Source organism: Aptenodytes forsteri, unplaced genomic scaffold (assembly GCF_000699145.1).
Source record: "Aptenodytes forsteri isolate BGI_AS27 unplaced genomic scaffold, ASM69914v1 Scaffold208, whole genome shotgun sequence".
Taxonomy (NCBI): domain Eukaryota; kingdom Metazoa; phylum Chordata; class Aves; order Sphenisciformes; family Spheniscidae; genus Aptenodytes; species Aptenodytes forsteri.
Genome location: NW_008794963.1, coordinates 3689705 through 3712605, shown reverse-complemented (window position 1 = coordinate 3712605; position 22901 = coordinate 3689705). Strand labels below are relative to the sequence as shown.

The window sequence follows — 22901 nt, the reverse complement described above, 5'->3', positions numbered from 1 at the left end:
ATATAGGTTATTCAGGCTTAGGAGAACAAAGTCAGTTAAGGAGAAGGGTAGAAGAAAAGGGTAGGAAGAAAAGGTGACAGAATAAGTAAAGGCATAAGGAGGATGAAAAAGATCGTGGGGGAATAGTAGAGCAGACTCATGGAAGACTCATAAGAACCTAGAAAGTAGCCAAAAAAACCTAGCGGTGCCAGGACTGCAGAGAGGTGCCAGCAGCCAAACCACTGCCAGGAGAAGAGGTCCCAAGCCCAACAGCTGCAGCAATCGGAGACAGTCTAGCACCAGTGCCAGGAAAGAGAGGACAGCATGCCCAGCAACACCAAGAAGGTGGAGAGACTGAGTGTCCAGAAGCATGATGGAGAAAGAATGGCTCATTACCACCAAACTTTAACTGACAGGATTTTGTTCATGTGAAAGGAGGGCAGTTAACATGAAAAGCTGTTTAAAAAGGCAAAGTGATAGCGCTTTGCCAGCCATACTTACTACTGAGCAGACAGTTTCAAATATTGTTTAGTCTACAAATTTGTTCATAAACTGTGTGTTGCAAACACTCAGAGTGGTTGGCCATTCAGTGGTCGCTTTGAATGGATACACTGTGAGCTGCTGGTTGTGAGATTTTATTTAATTATTGCCATTCAGGTAACTGGCTGACACATGTGTCAATAAAGCAATTAGTATTGCCTTTGGTCCTCAACCAGAGAAATTAGCCCATCAGAAAGGAGGAAGAGAATTTAATAAACCTGCCTGTGAAATAAGTTTTCTGCACTTTCCCATTTACTTTTGCTGGAGTTAAAATTTTAGAAGTCTTAGATGACTTAGAGAGAAAACTTTGGCTCTTTGAGAGAACTATGATGTGTATGTCCTACTGAAATTCTCTCTTCATTCTCTGGATGAAGAGGAGACAGTAACCTTAATGAAGTCACTGCTTTTTGCAAAATTGTCGTATTCAGTGATCTCTGGAATATGTGTACATCAAGATCTTTGTTCTGATCCTGCTCATTTGATAATAAATACTTCACAGAAAGAAATGGTTAACTAGCTTAAGAGTAATGAAAACTGAGAGTTATCACTACTGATTCAGTACTATACATAGTCTCCTTTACAAGATTTTCCAGCAAGGATGATTATTCATTGGTGATCACATCTGCAGAAACTGTACATTCTTGGTAGTAGCATATTCCTCAAAAATCTCCAATTGTTCAAATCTGAAAAGTCCAATTCTAGAGACTGACAGCTAATAGGATTTGCAGACAAATTAGCATCGAAACCACAAATTACCCAGACAATCTTTTCCTGTTCAGGAAATGTAGAGAGGCTAAGTTCTGCATGGGTAAAACATAATTGATATACATTGAACCATTCGTGTGCATCAGTAAGAAATGAAAAAGTTAAATGGTCAAATAAATGCAAAAGAAAATTGAAAAATAGAAGTGCTAATAATGTGCTTTAAAATCACAATTAATATTGCTAATTATTGCAGGGGTATGAATAGCATGAGTTCATGTTTTTTTGCTAAACTAGGTATAAATGAATAGAAATCAAGTGGAGAGGAAAGACAGCTATAAAATGCAAGATACCATAGTGAACCCATGCATGAACTGTATTTTGAAAATAGTTGAAAATAATTGAGAATATGAAAGCTTCAAATGTCATCAATAGAGCTTATAATAGGCCTGAATCTCTCCATGCTGAAGAGAGTCAGTGACAAGGTAGGAAAAAAACCTTAAAGATATATCACACCTCCAAATAGCACTCTTCAGACTTTGCAGAGAAATTATTAACAAGCAAAAAACAAGTGCCACTGTAAGAAATTTAATAAATGGCATAGAAATATTTTGAAGCTTTTAATACGAAAAACAGACTTTGTATTTACTATAGAGTATAATATTAGGTTTGACATACTAAGAATTTCACCAAAATTTATTTTTATCCCTACGATGCTATGGTAGCTACCTTCCCAGTAAGAATATCTTGGGCTGTAAAGTACCCTTCAACTTTAGAGAGACATTAGTAACAACAGCTGATGACACTAAGCATGAATATTTCAGATTAGAGTATATGGTAGGAAAGAATTGGGGATGAAAGAACCTACCAACAGAAGTCACAGATTTTCTGTCTCAGGACATAGTCAAATCAATAGCAGAGAAATATATGCTTTATCCTAACACAGCTAAAGGTCATGAGGATTAGCTAAGGTTATTGGATAAACTTCTGTGGAGAGTTAGATGTAGAATTTTGGGCCAGAACATCTAACAGGCCTTCTTGCCTAAATAGCCATTATCAGTTGCATTTTCAAAACAATTGAACTTCAGAAAGCAGGTTCTTAAATTGGTATATTAGTGGCCCAATTATGAAGAGTAAGTACAGTGTGAATATTCTTCAAAACCACATATGTTATCCTAGGTCTAAAAAACCTCAAAACCTCATTTGTGTGTCCCATGTGAAACTACAAGCAGAAAGTTCAGTTCCATAAACTGTCATCTATTTTGCATCTCAAAATAGGATTATCCTGCAAGGTAATAGCTCTGTGAAAGTAGTAAGAGACAGATTATATTATGTTAGAGTTGTTTAAAATGACAAGAAAGAGTCAGCTGTTGGACAAAAGCATTGTGGTGGCCTGTGGCAGATTTGGGGCCAAGGATTCACTTGGATTCACTTTCATGGGATTTCAGTATGTATTTGAAATGAAGCATGCATTTAAGTGCTTGCCTGAAGAGTATATCTAACAAATAAGGTGATTTTTTTTCAAGGACTCGCTAGGGTTTTTTTGTGGTGGATACCAGAAGACAATATTTTCCCAAAATGTAGCATGGGATGAAAAGTTTACGAGAAGGCTAATAGGTTAGTGAAAAAGATTATCCTAAAAGTATTTACTGTGTATAAATGGGGAAGAAGAGTGAGATACCTATACGGTAATAGAGAGGGAAGTATGTTTTGTGTTAAAAAATTACTATACTGTATTTCCACACTCACTCTTTTGAGTTGTAATTCTTAGAGCTGATGTTTGCTTCTTTACCGCCCGTAGCAAAAATTAAAGGCACATAGTGGGTGGGATCTTAAGGGGGGCTAAACTTTCCTTAAAGTCATCTTCCAAAAAAGAGTTTGAAATCTCTCCTGGCATGAGCATAAAACCAAGTAAGAAATGGCAAGAAATTGTCCACTTTCAAGTTTTTCCATGTATAACTTCTGTCTGAAGAGGAGCTACCGAGATTGTCTGGCTTTGTTTGTTTTTGAATGGCCACATATATCATGCCAGTACATTGCTGGCCACCTACATGGATCTAGAATAAAACATCTGGTGTGTTGTTTCAAAACAGCAATGTTACTTTCTGTGTGAAATTAGTTGGAACAATTTTCCCAAGTCACCATTCATTATCAGTAAAGGCCTATGAACATGCCAATATGTATTCTTCCTTATCGACCACTCATATAGGAGAAGAGAGCTTCCCATCATTGTCTATGGCTAAACTGGATATTAATTTATATTGAATTTCCCTTTGGTTTGTGTCAATAGATAAATGTGAATTGCTAAACTCATACTCACCAACACAATTCTTTCCATTTTCATCAAGCTCATACCCTTCGTAACACTGACAGACGTAAGACCCAGGTGTGTTCACACAAATCTGCTCACAGGCATGTTTCTCCACAGCACAGAGGTCCTGAGCTACAAAACATAATTGCATGTATATGAAATTCTTTGACCTTCTATAATGCACAGGTAGACTATAGATCAAAAATAAATTTCAGGAAGCTATAAACAGCTCTTTAGAGATGAGTTCATTTTAACACAGCTCGTGCCAATGTTCTGTCAGTGAAAGTCATGACAGCAGGAACAATCACTCAGAACTGAGGAGCTCATTGCTTCAGCTGAAGGCAACGACTATTGATGGGCCAATGGTGCCTAGTAGAGTTGTTTGACTGTGTGTTTCTCTAAAAAGTTTGAAGGGGCATTCTTCAGGTTTTTTTGAAAGAAAAAAAAAAATTGTGTTTATTTGTGCCTTTTTTGTTCTTTTTTGCATAACCCTCCCAGATAAATGATGACGAGGTTGGAAAGAGAAAGAAAAGGAAAACACAACACCAAAAACTTGGGGGTATTTCATTTCTGAGTTTTATAATTTTTCAATTTTGTGCAAAATACCTTAGCAAGTTACCCCTCCCAAGCAAAAGATCTCATTAGAAAAATTACTATGACAAATGAGGTCAGTTCAGCATTTGGCCGAATGAAGCACATCATTGGACTTTCTTTTCAATAAACTAAAGCTTTCTCAGAACCCCAAGTTTCCCCAGTGAAATCTCTGGAAAGCAGAGTGCTTTGTGTTGCTCAGGATCAGGCCCAAAGACTGCTCAACACATAATGATCATTTACAGCTACAAAAAAGGCTTTTGGAACATGTTTGAGGAAACTAGCCAAGCAAATACGAATTTTCTTTTATAGCTGTCTGCTTCATATCAAGCGGCATGACGAACAGCATAAACAGTCATTTAACTCTCTTGTTCCAGTATAAAAACCCACAAATAGATAATTTTCCAGCTTGTTTCAGCTACATTTCCTCTTTTGTACTGTTTTGTGTATTAATGTAAGATTTGAACATCTCTAGAGAAGAATGGAAGAGATGAAGTTAAACAAAGACAGCGTAATAAGTAAAGAATAGCCATTATCTGACACAACCACTCTTCTCTAGAAAAGTTAGACCAGAGTATGTGAAAGGAGCATCCTTTGCATGGATGCAAAACAATCTTAATGAAATAAATGTAAGAATATTTCAAGTTAAACAAAAGAACTTTTTTTCCCCTAGTTTTGTTCTGGAAGATAGCAGAATTGCTTTTTTTTTTTTTTCTTTTTTCACGTGGGTGTATTAATGTAAGATTTGAACATCTCTAGAGAAGAATGGAAGAGATGAAGTTAAACAAAGACAGCGTAATGAGTAAAGAATAGCCATTATCTGACACAACCACTCTTCTCTAGAAAAGTTAGACCAGAGTATGTGAAAGGAGCATCCTTTGCATGGATGCAAAACAATCTTAATGAAATAAATGTAAGAATATTTCAAGTTAAACAAAAGAACTTTTTTTCCCCTAGTTTTGTTCTGGAAGATAGCAGAATTGCTTTTTTTTTTTTTTCTTTTTTTTCACGTGGAAAGCAACAAATCACAAGTATGGCAGATTTTCTTCCTTCAATGCAAGGAAATAATTTTTTTAGAAATAATGTTATAATGAAATGTATCAAGGAACAAAACTACCATCTATTCAAAAGAGAAATGCACCCTTTTCCAGCCTGAAGCAAAGCTGTCAATTCGTTGCTGATTGAAGCCATTTGGTTAAGGGCTTTTAAGAACTGAATACTGATATGGTGTACTCTCACAACATAAAAGAAAGGGAACAGAAGAATGAAAAAAAAGCATAACTTTAGGTACATACCATTCATCTTTTCTGCATTGTTTAATTTAGAAAGTGTTAAAATATATGGGTAAGGAAACTACTTGTTCATGAAAGAGCTGACAAATACATCCAAACCTTAGATAAATACATCTGGTTTATGTTCATCATGTATTGCACTAAACATAAACATGATGAAGATTTATTTTACTTAGAGGTCAAGTGAGGAACATGTTTTGGACAATCAGCAGCCAATGAAGGTAACTAAAATGGTCACAGACTGTGGGTTTTCCTATTGCCATGCTTCCCCTCACCTCCAGAAATAAGCTGTCCAGTTTGTCCACGCTTGGTCCCCTTTCCTCATGAATTCTGTTACTTCTCTGGGGAGTTTTTAGACATAATGGTCTGACTTTGTCTAGACTGCTACCATATCATCTCCCTCCTACACCAATGATTTGTACCATCCTAGCACATTTAAGGCCAGTTTGATGGCTCTCAATATTAGATTTCCAGTGCTAATTGCTAAAATTAGTTTATAGTTTGGTGATGTAGAAAAAGTCCATTAGAAGTAGGCTACAAACACATTGAAGGACCCATTTACCTTTCATATTTAGCAAACTGCAATCTAGTATCACCTGACTGATGATCAAAGCAAGTATACAGTCAAGCAAATAATGTGTGACAGGTAAGTGGGGAAAACTAATATAAGACTGAGTCATAGCTAAAAAAAAAAGGAAAGCAATGCAGCAATGGGCTTTGAAAAATGGTAGAGAGGGAACATATTGAGGGCTACTCTGCATGGGTCACCAGTAGGAAAACTACACACAATTCCAAAACTCTCTTGGAAATTAATCTGTAATTTGAAGTAGTGCAGTGCCCAAAAGCTGAACTACTGGCTGATAAAAACTATGGTAATGTAACACAATAAAAAAGAAGACGACATAATAAAGAAAGAACTTTTCATACTTGTAAATAAAAGTTTTTGAATTGACTCACAAAAAAAAATTCAATTGTCAAAATTGATGTTAGGGGTGAGGATGTGGAATGTGTGTGAGAGGATATTAAAAAAAAAGAGAAATTTTGAATTTCAAATAATTTCCAGAAAATTGAAAGCAAAATAATTCTTTCTTAAAAATTCTTTAAGAAAATTAATAGCATGAGGAGGGTTTAAAGGAAAGGTTTAAAGGATACAAAAGTTTTAAATAAGAAGGATTTTAAGAGGGACACAATGAAAAGAACAGGTTAGAGAATATTACTGAAACATGATTACACAGTTGGAGACATTATTTGGGATTCTAACCACCCTCTTTCTGAAGAGCTATAGCAAATATGCGGAAGCAGAGAAAATAGGCTGTGTGAAAAATTGTTCTTGTCACTATTCTTGTCTTGGCTCAGCTGCTAAACCAAATAATAATTAGGAAATATTCCAGATTGGACTGATTTTTTGGGTCTTCTTGAGGAAACAAAAACACGTGTTAAATTTGTTCCATTTAACACAAAACATTCCCCTATAATTCACACACATGCATATGACAAATGTCTACATTTGGTGAAGGATGCTGGTGAGAAGGACTAGAAAACGGATTCCTAAAAGCAACTCATTCCATAGCTCGACAGCATAGGAGGTGAACAGCTCAAAAGCAGTTTCCTGCTGTAGCCCAAAGGGTCTGAAGATGCTTCCACGAGGCATTGAGAATGCCCAAATCACTCCAGTGCTGACATTCTTTTGTTCCCATTCCTATTTACTGAGGCTCTGACTGAAACCATGTGTCCCACTGCACAGGTAAGGACTCTAATCCCCAAGCTGCAAAGTCGCCTCAGATACTGACATACCCTCGCTGTTCAGTGGTCATGAAGTATTTGATATAAAATACAACACTAAGCAAGAGAGACGAAGAACCCTCTAATCCCAAGCTACCTGATTGTTTTACGGCACTCTCCTGAGATGTGGAACATGTGAGTTCAAACACAAGGATAGGACTTGAGCCTGCATCCTTCACCTTAATTCTAAATTATCAGTTGCAAGGGGTACATCCTATGCTCTCACCATGACTGTCTCCTCCAGCTTTTTGAAAAGACGCTTTCCAAAATTTTTCTTCTGGCTAAAATCAGTTTGGCAAATTTCACTTGAATCCATGCACTGTCGTGGGATAAGAAACTTCATTTTTAGCAAGTACATTTTCCACAAGTAATTAAAAATACTATTACATAATTTCTTTAAAATAATGGTTGATACAGAAATAAATTTGGCATACCCATCTAATGTAGTCTGCTGTTAATTACTAGGAAGCAAGCTAAAACGAACAAAAGAAATACTGCTTACAAAGATCACAATTAAAGTGGAATACAGTTTGTTATTCTAAACTATAAATCCAATTACTTAAAACTGAAAAAAGTCAACCCTTTTAAAGAAGGAAATGAGAGCATAAGCAAGACTTTTGAAACTATTCTTTGAATGGTTGCAAACCCTTATACTTCAAGCAGCAGTTAGGAAGAACTTTTCAGAACGGCAAGTTATTTCACAGTTCTCTAGTATGGGGTTTATTGCACCTTTCTGTACTGTTTAGTACGATTGCTATCTAGACAAGTTACTGAAGTAGTTGGATTCACTTCATGTGAGATGATAAAACAGTTCTTTCTTTGATTGTTGCTTCATTGTTGAACTTATTACACCAACAAAATTCAAATGCAATTCTATGTAGTTACAGCGTACCTCTGCAGAGCTGTGTATAAAAATTAGCTTGATGTATTTCAGAAAGGTTTATAAGAACTTCATTTACACAAAACAAGAAAAAGAAATACAACTTCACCTTTTCAGATGCTTTCTGATGATTACCATTAATTATATACTGAGCTCAGTCCTTCTTTATGAGCTCAACAAAAAGGGTGCGTGATGTTAAGCACTTTTTGGGAGCATGAAAGAGAAAAGTTAAGAAAGGTAACATACTGCTGCAAGTCTTCTGGTCAGCATTCAGAATGTATCCTTGTTTACATCTGCATATGTAGGAGCCAGGGGTGTTTATGCAGAAGTGATCACAGCGATGCTCAATTGTACTGCACATATGGGGCACTGAAAAAAAAAAAGTAAAACGTTATTAACTGCTAGTCTTACTTGTGGTCCCAACTAAAAAAAATGGTGTAGAAAATTTTACTGAAATAATTTAGATTTTTCAAATTAAGTGTTGACAGTAAAGACAAAAATGGAAGCTTAAGCCTATAAGACTGTAAAAAAATCCTTAACAAACAGTACTATGTATTTATTCCTAAAAAAGTAGGAATTTAGGTATTTTCTGTCTGGTTGACATTGGTGGCATGTTTTTGGAAATGAAATTACATGTGGAATGGAGATATAAACAAAATAAAAATATACAATAGAGTATCTGGAAACACTAATTACTTGGTGGTCCCAAGAAGACAATGAAACAAACCTACCACATTCAAATTTAGAAAATAAGTGGAATTTAAGTACAAACTGTTCTAGAGGACATTCAATTTCTTGAATGAAGAAAATCACCACATAGCACAATACTAGAGAAGAATGACTAGAAAACAACTTGATGAAGAACCTTGCTTGCTTAATTATTAATGTTGAGGAACATACAAGCAATACATGACGACACTGAGGTCATGCATATCCAAGATTCAGTAAGTGGGAGCTGAGCTGAGCTACACTCCGGAGTATAAGTCTTTCTGAGTCTATTTTTAATCTGCATGTATTTTATGTCTCTAATAGCAAGCAGTAAAATGCAACAGCCTGAGACAGTAAGAAAGAAAGAGAGTAGTGGGACCGTTCTGCCAAATTCATTGCTGAACTATTTTTCTCCAGATCAGTATTTGGGAATTGAGAAATCTTCTTGATGTTTTCTTTCCACTGAAGCATTGCTTGTATGTAATTTCTATAATATATAGGTGAATTACTTCTCAGAGAACATTGCGTGGAAAATAATCTATTTTGCTCAACAACAATTAGGGATTGATGTGCTCCTTATTGTGCTAGGTCGATAAAGCTCAAAATTTACGGAATAGGTATTAACAGTAATCTTCTAGCAGCCACAACAGCAGCCTGACAAATAACTTAACATGTGGTATGTGTGGTACTTGTGGAAAAAAAAGGTGGTTTTGAGATACATACTATGTATCTGGTCTTTGGAATGGTTACCAGAGTTATGCATTTATTACTAATATACAAACCACCACAATTCCCAAATCTCTTAATCAGCTTTTTGGATCTCATAATATTCTGCCATAATAAAACTTCTCAAGTACTTTTATTTATGTGAATACAGACCTGCTTGGACTTCTTGTCTTTTCACCTTTCTGTCATTCTGAAAATGAAGTTTATGACCTCTGATACTTTCTAAACAGAAGTTTCCTCTTGGCTATATTTCGCTAGCTTTCAACATCAGGTATAGCTTGTTATGACCAAAGAAGCACTTTCAAATATGACAAATGAAATATATACTCATTTCAGTAGTTTAAGCGTCAGAAAATCTTACCATATACTAAAGCTATAGAATGTGAATCTATAGAACATTACTAAAAAACCAGTCAGTCCTCCCATATCGAAAGAACATAAGGCTGCAAAACAGAGTACTAAAAAATGAAAAAAAAAAAAGAAAAAAGAAGCATTCAATGATTGGCATCCCAATAACTCAGTCCCTTCTGAGAATATATTGTTACCATCTGTTACCAATCTTCTGATGTACTATCACATAATTTTTTTTCCAAAGTGTCTCTGTTGCACCCATTTCAAAGAATCAGTGGTAGTCTGGTCATCAGTCAGACTTCTGTGGTGAAGGAGGCTGCTCTCTGTATGATTTCTGCAACCTCATTTGTTGCAGGAGGTGTTTGGTGGACACAGCCAGGGACTGAAGTAATAGAAAGGGTGATCTCATAGTTAAGGAATTTGAATGTGAGCCTTGTGAATTAGATTTTATCTCTGTCTGTGTCACAGGGTCCTTATTTGACTTTGGGCAAGCCAATAATACCAGTATCTTCAAGCAAGCATCAACCTTCACACTGTATGTGTTCAGCTAGAGACACCTGAATCTGAATTTGCAAGAATGCAGGGTGCTCTCAGCTGCGAGTGAAGGCTGTAGAGCTGTGACTGGTATGTTATATTAGTCTAAAAATGCTATATGCCCCAGAAAATCAGACCAGGAATTGCACCGAGTATAATATTTAAAGTTAGTGGATGATCTTGACAGTCTTAACCCTGATTCTGTGCCTCCGTTCTCCAATGTAAAATGGGGATGACACCACTATCGGCTTTACAAGAGAATAATAAAGACTTTATTCGCTCCTGACTGCTCCATCCCAACTTCTGTCTTTCTCACTCTTCTTCTATTCAATCTCCACCTCCTTTCCTGGATTCTGTCCCCATTTCTGTTTCTCTTCTTCTGAATTTTCAACTCTTGTCTCTCTCCTCATGCCTCTGATTTCCCAGGATACTGTTTGCTTCTCTTTTACCTTGCTGACTGGTAATAAAAAGAGGCTCCTGGGATCCCCTGGCTTCAGCTGTTTTTGACATCCCCAAATCTTTAGCAGCCAGAGGCAGCAACTGTAGGGAAAGTCTGACTTAGCAGAGGATGGAGCACAGCCAGTTTATATGGATTCTTCTGAGAATATAGCTGCTAGGCACTGGGTAACCTCTGCCATCCATGGGTAAACAGTGGTTAATTTGGTTTACTTTTTAATTTTCCCCACAGAGCTTAATCACTTGGCCAGGTTTTTCTCTTATCTTCACAGGAACCAGGAAGACACATTCCCACAGACACAAGGGCAATCCAGACACAAGGCCACCTCAGGTGCCAAGGTCTTTTTCCACAGCACGAAGCCCAGCAGACTGCATGCGAGGACCCTTGACCAGAGGGGTGCCTTCAGTTGCTCTAGAAAAGAAACAAGGTGTCCAGATGTTCGACTCAGCTACAATGATATTGCCTCTGGGTCCACACTGGGGAGGACTTTAAAAAAACAACCATATGTCCCAGGAGGAATGTAGGTGCTCTAGGAAGCAGAGGCTATAGATGCTTAGATTGCTCTCTTGAAATTCAGCAAGCTGAATGCTGCTTCACAGCCCAGACTCAATAAAATATTAAGGATCCTATCTGCAATTTAGTCCCTTAAGTTGAAATCCATAAAAATCTAACAGCTTAAATTCTCTGTTGCATCTGGGCCTGGGTTTTTAAGTGCGTTTTTGGATATCACCTTCAATTCCTGACACAGCAAACATTGTGGAGGCATTCCCTGAGAAAAGGAGGCAGCAGCAATCTTTGCCACCTCCATAGTCCTCCATCTGCAGGGGGGTGGTTTTACTGAGGAACACATGTATTTGGATTAAAAGTGAACTATAAAACTCTAATACATTTACTGGACACTGCCTAGTCAGAAAAAAAGCAAGTGGTATTTGTACTGGATTTGTTTCTAAAATGCAATTAAAAAAATCCAATAAGATGAAGTTTTGAAGCATTTGCTTGTTCATTCCATTTAAACCCTCAATCCATATTTAGTTTACTCTTTCTTGGTTTTTAAATGTATCTTACTACACCAGCTAATAATATGGCAAGGAAGAAACAGGAAAAAATCTATTATCTGATGAATGTCTGTGATGGTGTTTTGTGCTGATGCAGTTCAGCTGGAGCCCTGTTGCTCTTTGAAACAATTTTGGAAAAGAATAAGGAAGGAAAATTCTCCAGACTATCCTGGCAATAAGCCTCAGTTCTTTTCTGACAAACGCATCCCTAGAGATGAGTGAGCATTCAATCTCACCATGCATTCCTTTTCTGGCCTCTGCTGAAAATGCCTCAGCTTAATGCCAAATCTGTATGAAGATCTTTCATATTTATCTCAGGAAAAACTAAAGAAGAAAATTATATTAAGTACACAGATTGGAATAAAATGGATTATGTATGCCATGATATTTGTAAAAGGTAATTCCTTATCAGGGAATTACAGATGGAAGCAATTTCTCTGTTGTAAATTGATACCTATTAAAAGATTATTTACTTTATTGTATGAATGAATAATATCACTGTAATGGCTTTTCCTAGCTTTCTATATTTAAAATGGATGGAATAAAAACACTACCATGTCTCTGTGTCTCACTTCCAGTCACAAGGCATGCACAGAGATAATTGTTTGCATAGAATTAATATATAAGCTTTGGAAGAGGAATCCATGAACTCCATAGAATTTTTTAAATAACCAGAATACTGTTTATCAGTTGGAAGTTTCAGTACTAAGGGAGATCACATTTAAAATCAATAGATGAAACAACTTAGGAAAATCATGATATGTGTGTTTGCCTCACTGCTTATGACCACTAGGAATTAGATCACATTTTATGGCACTTAGCAGTATAATTAGTTTTTCCCCATATGTATTACTGCTGTTATTGTCTGGCTAGTCTCCCTTTTTTTCAATATGTATAATCTAACAGATAAGGTTCCATGTAAAAAAAAAAAAAGTTTAATTATAATGCACAATTTTTTTCTATGTTTTACTTTCATCTACGCATTCAAATCTATAGATAAAAACCTTACCACAAAGTTTAGTCTGGAAGGCAGAGGTCAGTGTTTCAATCTGACTGAAATTAGCAACCAGAAACACATGCTCTTCATGCGGTTCACTCCCAATGGACTTCAGCGTGTTCATATCTACCCTTCCCACTCCGATGGCAAAAATCAGGATTCCTGAGTTACGTGCTTTAGTGGCAATCTCTGCCACTGGATCCTGAGGTCTCCCATCCGTCACTATCATGATAATTCGGGGCACATTCTGCTTCAGAGGTCGAGCTCCTTCTGACTCTGAAAATGCGATGTTCACTGCATACTGAATAGCCAGTCCAGTCATGGTGCCAGTTGCCAGGTGCATCATCCTCCTCACTGCTCTTTCGATATCCTGCTTCCTCCTGAATGTCTTCAGCGAAAACTCATGTTTGACTGTGCTGCCGTACTGAATCAGACCTACGCGGGTGGCATCAGGACTGATGTCCAGAAACTGCAAGATGGTTAAAATGAACTCCTTCACTTTTTCAAAGTCATAAGGACGTACGCTGCGAGAGCTGTCAATGATGAAGACAAGGTCCAGACGTTTGTTGTTGCACGTATTTTCTGGAAGGCAAAATGCAAGCAAAAATACTTTACAAGAATTTCAAAATGCAAATCGGTTCAGGTTGACCTGACGCCTCAAACATGCTCTCTAAACAAACACCCTGACAAGTGCTGGGAAAATACAGGAAAAATAGGAGATGCCAGAACTGAGGCTACTTGGGCAATACAAATTCAGCCTCCAGTAAATAACAAAAGCTGCCTGTTACATGATCAGTATTTTTTTTTTTTTTTTGGTGAGAACAATGCCCAGAATGGCTAATGGCAGTGGAATGGGTAGATACTTGTGCCGTACCCTGTTTTGTCATTGCTGTTGAGATTTTGACCTCATACCCCAAGCAGGATTGAAACCCCCTCTGAATTCCATAGTTACTATTTGAGTGGGCTGCACTGTGATGCTTTTTGTGGTAGCGCCTGAGAATTTAGAAATCTAACACTCTGATGAGGCAGGGTGACATCAGCCCTCCATTACAAACAGGGAAAACAGAACACACAGAAATTCAGGTCAAAAGCTTCTGTTAATTGCAGTGGCCGATACGAGACGTGAAGGGACTGATTTTTCAGGGGACTTGGCATTAAGCAGCACTTCGCATGTACAAAGTAGAGCTCTCGATGTCAACTGCAGCTGTGAGTGCTCAGCACTTCTGCAAGTCAAACCCCATGATTTCAAACGCATAATTAATGGCCATCTGGGAAATGTCTTGTCTATTGGACTATCTCAGCATCACACAGAAATTCTGTGGCTGCATCAGAGAGAAAATCCTGTTGTCTATAGTGACACTCAACTTGGCCAAAAGACCACTCATACACTTCCTGAAATCTTCTATTTCAGCCATCAGCAGCCTTTTTTTCCATGAGCCACTGAAGCAGAAATACCACAGGGTATGTCTATATCTGACAATTGCACAGGCGGGCAGGCCAAGCTGTCATGGATAACAGCAGGAGTGAAGGCTGGCTCCCTTCTGGGCATGCTACAAGCTTTCTGGGACCCTGGGTACATCCTCTGGCTTCTGCTCAGCATCCTTCTTTTTTGAAAGAATATGAGCATATGCATGAGTTGCATGATGAGAACAGATAGGGACTGACCATTCACAGAAAGCCAGCACATGGCAGGCTTAAGGCAAGCAGGGGGAGGTGAGCCACGAGCCTTGCCACAGAAGGCAGCATATGGCAAAAGATTAAAAGGACTTTAAAGGGCTTAATGGGATGCCAGTGAAGAGAAATCAACTGAGGTTTAATATTTACATTAAAGACCCCTCCAGATTAGGAAATCCCTGAGCCACAAAAGCATGGCAGTTAGGGGAATACCTGCAGGTAGTATTGTCTTGTCCTTAAACTTTTTCATATGCATCCACTTTTGACTGCTGTCAGAGATAGGACACTGGGTTAGATAGACCTATGGCTTCAATCAGTGTGTCTGCTCATGTTCTTAAATTCCTGTGGCCATAAATAAACTTGTGAGGTAGCTAGTTGCCCGTTTGTCTGCCTGGCTTGAAAGATTAAAGGTGTCAAGAATGCCCATCAAACTGCAGCGGTGTCCTCATCTTACTAAGTTGAGATACCCTTAATCAGTAATCTCCCTTATTGCCCAACCCAATTCAATTCCCAGTGCACTCTCATCCATCTTGTGCACTGAATGAGGCAAATGCTTGGTGGAAAAGTAGTATTTGACTGTATAATTAAAGGTCATGTCATACTGCACAAGTACAAGTGGGCCAATCAAAGACTCAATTGGAAAAACATCTGTCTGTAGGCAAGCCTTTACATGAGTTCACTTGTGACTGCTGATGAATGTTAACCATGTACTTCTGCCAAGGCAAGGGGTGAGAAAGATGCCTGTTTTCACTTGTTAACTCAGAGGCCTCTTTCATAGATTACCGAGAACATTTGTGGGCATAGAATAAAAATGCTCTTTGATGACAATAAAAATGACTGCCTGGATTTATTCATGTGCAGTCTACAGTATGGCTTTATTCATAAGTGTAGGAATATGCTTGGGTTGCTTATTCTTTCAAAATCAGAGGATGTTGAATGCAAGCCAACTTGAGCAGAAACAAAATTCCAGTTCTAATGGGATACAGATATCCTGACATATTAACTATTTTCCGTCTTACTATCTTAGTGGCATATCTAATTATTAATTATTTTTACTAATACGACATGAAATATTCCAGCACGGTTGTAATACAAAGATAACGCTAAGATATGATTTGTGGGAGAAGAACAAGCGGAAAGAAAGATAATTACAGAAAAAAGGCTAAGAATATGTGTGTGTATATGAGGGGAAGGACAGAAAAGGGAGAAGGGTAAAATGACTGCTGTTTTATTTCCCTTAAAACAAGTCAAAACTAGAGCCATGGTATTGAATCCTTTTAATTTGAATATAAAGATTTGGATCCCAGTCTGAAGAGACTCAGTTACCTATTGTGAAGTCAGACATGAATCTTGGTGGGAAAAAACCTGGATGGCATTAGTGGATAGTACTAACAGAAACACACCCCATTGTGCTAAATTACTTAAGAAAAATCTACCAGTCTGAATGTAATACAGCATATTTCAAAACTACTTTCACTAGCAAAATTCTATCTATAGAAATACCAAACATTTCCAAATTAAAATGTATTTAAAATCTTTGTCTTCTGACTTGGTGGGAATTTTTAATAACCTTGTAATTATTAAAGTTGATTTAGCTGAGATGGGCTCCATGAAAAATAAAACTTAACTCTTTTACTAAGAAAAGCTCCAGCTGGGTGGTATTTTGAGGAGTGGCAATCAGTAATGACTAACAGATCTGAACACTCATCCCCTCAGATAAACTTTCAGTGATACCTTTTTAGCAGTTGCATGCTTTTGCACTTGCCCTGTAAACTATAACCTCTTCCTTTTACCAGCTCTCATTTTAAACAGGGAACTTTCTCACAACTTTGGCAAACATCCTTGTACCCAAAAGTAACTCCCTTCCACTCTTCTTATGAAAAGTGACATACTCATTGTATGAGAGCTACTCATCCATAAACCTGCTTCTAAGTCAGCAGGGGTTTTGTATTGCCAACACAAAAGTTAAAAAAACCCTCAATGTGAGTTGTATTATCCAAAGGCAAGGCCAGGACAGGCAAGACAAGGACAGACAAGGCAAGGGAAGGAAAGGTCAAGTCAATAGTAAAAGTGTTCTCCTCCTCCACTCAATATCCAGTTTGTCTGTAAATGACAGTTACAGTGATGACACCTTTGCAAAATTAACAATGCAAGGAAATCTCAGTTCTACTTGGAAGAATCCAGCTGGGATCCAATTACCGAGAGATACATAAAACAAAGCTTAAAAGAATATTTCACATTGAGCATCTTAATTTCCTCTAAAGCTGAAAATTCTATTACATTATTTTCTCTGATCCCTGCAGGTTTCCTTCTACTCCTTTCTCAAAGCAAATTATGCTCAGGCCTGAACCCCTACTTTGGCTTTGACGAAGCTTACACTGCTTTGACTTTGCTCACCCTCCCAGGGTCTCCGGGAGTGTGTTTGTACCCTCTCAGCTTATTCCTAACTAATGCTACATTGCCTTAACATAACTAAAGCAGCACCAGGGAGTTTTCCTGGGCATTGGAATTGACTCTTCTAGGCTGTTAAATTATCAGAACAGTTCCTGGTATTGTTTGTCCTAGGACAATTAACATTTTCTCAAACAATCCTCAGGCATGATATGGGAAGTAGCATGAGCCAGGGACCCATCCTAATAAGCAACGTGGATGCAACCACTCTGTAAGCTCAGGGTATTTAGTAGTACAGAAGCAGGCTGTTTTATGCCACTGGTCTCAGTGCCAGAGAGCAGCCTAAGATACAAGATAAGCTCAGAGGCCAGCTGGCCTGCATCCACAGTATTAAACCACCTTCCCGCTAAAATAGAGTGGCTGTATGCAAGCTGCCTACTGGGAATAATCCCTGTCCCCCTGTAGCCTCTGAACCACGCACGGGGATTGCTTGGGGAGTGCTAATCACTGTGGGCCAGAGACAGCTCCAGCAATTTAACAGCAACAATAATGGTGGAGTCCCAATGCCCAAGAATGTCCCCTGACACTGCTTAATTTCCTCAAACATTTCCATTTTGGGATATTCAAACTGAACACATTCAAAGGACCCAAGTTTTAGATGGTGATTTTTCAAAAGTTTTTGCAAGCCAGCTCCCTTGCAAAGATTGATTGTTTAAAAATGAGTTAGTTATTTTCTATTGCTGTCCTACATCTTTATGACTCCTTAATATTTTTTTTTTTAACCTCGATATTACTTATTTGGTTATGTAGGTCTTTATCCTAATACATGAGAATGGATAAATGTTAAAGAAAGCTATTGCTGTATGCAAAGCAAAAGGAGGTTAGCTCAATTTGGTAAATACTACAGCAAAGTTAAGACATTGAAAAAGTAATTTATAATGAGTAAATATTAGTTCCATGAAGATGTTTGTTATAGAGTAAGACAATTTAAGCAAAAAGGAAGGATGAGATCAGTTAAGAAAAAATGAGATCATAGGAAAATTATTGCCTGAGTAGGCAATGCATTAATGGCAATTTTAAGACTCAATATATTGTGTTTCTTAGCTCACTCCACAGTAATACATATACAAAAAATTACATGTCCTGCGACACTGCCAGCAATAACATCAGGTTTATTTTTAGATTTTATCTTTGAGTAACAGAACAAAATTTTTCACTCAGAATTAAATAAAAGAGGAGAAAACTATTCTCCCAGCTAGCACATTATAAAACTTCTTCCTAAATTTCTCTTCTTTCTTTGCCATTTTATTATTTCATTTTCTCTCTAGCCCTCAACCTTACTTGCCTCTCTTTTCTTTACAACTTCTTTATAAATCTCGGTATAACTCCTACCAAATTTGCTTCAAAATGTATGAACTTGCTGAACAGATATTTGACAAAATATCTGTTCTTAAAGTCCAGAATTCTGGTTTTCCCTAGCTAAATATCCAGCCAGAAAGATTGGGTTTGGCAGGTTCTCAGATATTTCCAAAAGATTTCTTAGTTCATCAAGAAGGTTTAATCTTCTTGCCATACAATCATACAAGTAAAGAATACCCAAATTTGCAATTCATTCATAAATATACCAAGAGCAAAACACTCGGATGGGAAGAAAGACATATCTATGTATTACCTACATACACCTTCTAGGAAACTGCAGTAGCTTCATTTGCAAAGATCAAGCATGAAGTACATAGCAGTTAACGTAACATTGTTCCTGTTTGGAAAACACATTTTGTGGTTGTTGCCAAGAGTAAATGAATAGCAGTAATTCCAAGCACTTTGGCTCTAGTGAGACATTTTGTGCAAGTTAGCTTCCACTCCCTTTCTTTTTTCTCATTTTAATTCAAAGAAGGGTAAAGGATCGTATGATGCATTTCAGATATAATCATACCTAGTTCCTGAAGTAAACATTAGAAACTGCTCAGTACCCCTTTCCTGGCACGCGTACGTGCTGCACTTGGTTCTGCAGGTGACTCCACCTCTTGCCAGCTCTGGGACAGACCCTTGGTCCAAGACCTGCCCCCGTACTCCTTGCTCCAAGCCTTTCCCCAAACTCACAGGCCTCTGGCTCTAACCCAAATATTCATTATAAGTTTGGCAGCTCACCCATTCCTCCTTACAAATTTCTTCATCTGGGAACACTCTCTAAATGCAACACAGCCTCCAGACATTTCTTTATTGCCTCTGACAAAATCTTTTCTGAACTTCCAAAATTTCTGGGAGACCTGTACAGCAGGAGGCTCTTGTCCACAGATTTCCATTTCCTTCGACATGCAAATGCTTCATTATCAGTCACTGCGGGAGGGTCCATTACCTTGTTTTCATTTCACCTCACTATTTCTATTCCTTCCCTGTCATCCTTTCCAAAATAACAAGGTCATTATTAGTATAAAGTCTCTCTAATTCCAGAGTCCCAAAACTGACTCCTAGTATTTCTCCATTTCTTTACTGAAACTGGTGCTGTCTCGGGCATGAAGCCAAAGTATGGTGTAGGGATATTCTCAAGTTTCCTGGTTCTTTTTGCATATTTCAGCTGTTCTGAGATGGAAACTTGGGTTTTCTGACAGGAGTCAAACCTGCTTTCATGGTCAGGAGGACCGGGGAGCAGGCTGCTTTCCCTTGCAGGCAGGGGAACACCTGGACAGAGGGATGAAGCATCCTGATATCCCCGTGCCAGTCCCGGCAGCATCAACATCTACCCACCGCTTCCTGACAGAAACAAATGTTATGTGCTCTCAGCTGAGCATAGCTCACACCCATGAGAGAGGAGGAATTCATTTGCTGAGCCATGATGGAGAAACCTTGTAGTACACACAGTTAATGCTACTTTGAATCCAGTTCCCACAGACAGTCTGGAGGTGTTTACTCTGCCTGTGATTCTGTCTTTTCCTGCACACATCTGTAAAACAACAAATCACAACCAACACAAAAAAAGGTGATTGTACGGGAGAAGATGATCTTCGTATCTTTCTCCTTGAAGATCTGAAACTCCTATCTTGCCCGAGCTACTTGGGGCGCTGTTGGAAGGACACAGAAATTATTAGAGAAGGAACAGATAGAGAAAGTAAGTAACTCTTAGCAGCAGTGTAGAAAATTCAGTGAAAAAATGTGACCTTAATGAGTTTGTGCTGTTCTGCTTTCAGGACATTAGCTTAACATTTTAAAAACTCCTACCCATACTTAAAGTCGCCCATGTCTTTGTTTACGGGGAAAGCTGTTAGCAACCTCAACATTACTCATTAATCAGCTGACCTGAAACCACACATTTCTATCCATTGGTAACAGTCTAAGTATTAGACTCTTTTCCAGAATAGTTTCAGAAACATGGGATAGTGCCCTATACCATTCCCTCTTGCCCCCCAAAATATGTGGGATATCATGCCCACTAGCAAACCATTAGTTCTACCACTTCAGCAGTACTTAAATAAGTAGACGGTGTCTTCTAGCTTCCCAAGCAATTTAAAGGCATGTTGTCTTCATTCACAATAGTGTCTGATTACCCACTCATGCCTGTAAAATGAGACGCTCCTTAAGTTATGCAAATGCTGTTTCCAGGATTTTCAAGTTAATTTTGCACATATGTGCTTTTTTAATTATTAAGCTAAAGTACTCACAATGAAGCCAAAACCACGACACTTTTGAATGTTCAGTGTTCTTTCTTTTGGCCTGATCTTCCTTCAAGACAAAATAGACAGAGGAGTCTTTGAGCTCTTTGAGAATATACGCATAAAAATGAAGTTTGTAATTTTACTCAGTGAATTATTGTCAAGTCAAACTCTTTTTCAAACAGAAATGGTATTTCACAGTAATTTGTGGGGGTTGTAACAAACAATTTCTGAAATACAAAGAGCATTTGCAGTTTAGTACATGACTCGGTTTTTTCTGTAGCAGCAGATATTCTTTCCTCCTTGTGGAAAACTTACAAATCACTTTAAAAAAAAAGGAAAAAGAAAAAAAAAAGGGGAAAAAAGATAAAAGAATAAGAAAACAAAACAAAGAGAAGAGAGAAGAGAGGAAGGAGGAAGGAGGAAGGAGGGAAAGAAAAAGCTTTGCTAGAGGAAATACACATTAAAGAAATACTGCAGAAACAGAAAATTTCTTGTGCTGCTAGAAATAGAATTATATCCCATATAACATTAATTACTGAATTGCCCTTTAAGCGACTGAAAAGTGAATGCTATTTTGATACATGACTTGAAAATTAATAATGAATACTAAATATTTGTTTAGTTGGCAAGCATAATATTGTTATGTGGTTAAAAATCGCCAACACAGACCAAAATCCAAACTTTCTGATCTCCATGATAGCTGGCTGCAGATGAGCGTACTCAGAATAGGACACAAATCCCTGGGGTCTGTCATGGTCCCAGCTAGCCCTCATGGCTCATTAGTTGGGCCTGCTTAAGGGATAATAACTTCTGCAGGGAACAACTGTCTGGGCAGGGATATGATTGCCATTCAGGTCTCATCTTCTTGGACTCCAGGACCCCTGTTAGGGGCTGGGGAGGCACAGCCTCAGCACAAGCCAGGCTACCAAGCCTCAGAGCCATAGAGAGAGGGTCTCCCACTGCGAACAAAACCCAGAAACTCGAAAGAGCGGCGTGGTCTGAGCAAGTGCAACCTTCCTGCTACTGTTTTAGACCCCAGCCAGGTAAGACAATGGACAACAGCTATTGCAGAGGACAGGCTGACAGCTGAGAGAGTAAGATGAAAGCTGAAGTTTAAACACTTGGCATAAAGTCCATGGGAGACCTCTCGGCTATTGAGACAATCACTACTGGGAAACAAAACACACAACTGCTAATACTGCCTTGAGGCACAATGTTTATAAGATGTACCTATACACCTCAGAAGGAAGAAACAGGTGATTTACCAGCCTGTAAAATGCTTTGCTCTCTCTCTCTTTCCAAATATAACACATCTATATTTATAAGGCAATTTTATGTTTTGATTAGGGAGAGTCTAAATTGATACATATTTGATTATCTTGTAACCTTATAAAAGTTTGGTTACCTTTTAATAAGAAAAGGATTTTGCTTATATTTTAACTAAATATGTGATAATTCAAAAGATGTAATTTGCAACCTCTTCCAACCTTTATCTGCTGCCTGGAATAGTTTTGATCTCCCCAAATCCTATACCAGCATAGTATGTCAAGCACATGATATAGTTATCATGACACAATTCTGACTTCAACTGCAATGCAGACTTCAGTTGCAATGAGTCTACGTAACACTTTTGAGGACAAAAAACTTGGCAGGGTTGCACTTACGTAAAGAAATAACACATACACGCATATGTTGAAGCTGTGAATGAGTTTCTTACAGCAGTTATCATCCCATGTTGGTTCAGCAGTCCACATTAGCAGGATTTAGAGATCTCTGGCCAGCTCTTAGTGTATAAATGTACAAGGAATTCATCCAAAACTAAACAGAAATCTTACCTGCACTCCACAGAAGCATCATGGACTGGACTCATTTTTGTCACATATTTCCCCCCCTGATTTGCGGCTAAAATTTAACCCAGAATGGTTAACCTGATAATGTTCTTGAGCTCTAAAGTTACATACACACAAGTTTAAGAACTGGGTGGGATGTAAGAATGTTTGGAATAATTTTAACTGACTGTAGCGAGTGATTAATAAATGTAGTGAGCACTCTGTGTACTTCACATTACTTCCTTTCATATTATTAGTGGAATCATATACATGCAACCAAGAGATAAATCATTATATATTTTGTTGCAAAATATAATTTAACACAGACAGGGACATTTGCATTTAGCAGCAGTTTCTACTGAACAGGAGCCAAGTAGAATCATAGAATCATTGAGGTTGGAAAAGACCTCTAAGATCATCGAGTCCAACCGTCAACCCAACACCACCATGCC

General features: G+C 38.0%; 1 protein-coding gene across 1 annotated transcript in view; it reads right to left on the bottom strand.

Moving 5' to 3' along the window:
• MATN2 (matrilin 2) overlaps positions 1 to 22901 on the bottom strand; it is a 69851-nt gene that overhangs the window by 40998 nt on the left and 5952 nt on the right. Inside the window, exons 2-4 of the mRNA XM_009275483.2 lie at positions 12918 to 13487; positions 8324 to 8446; positions 3542 to 3664 (exon numbers count right to left, since the gene is read on the bottom strand). Coding sequence (XP_009273758.1) covers positions 3542 to 3664; positions 8324 to 8446; positions 12918 to 13487 — 816 coding nt within the window. The remainder of the gene's footprint in view (positions 1 to 3541; positions 3665 to 8323; positions 8447 to 12917; positions 13488 to 22901) is intronic.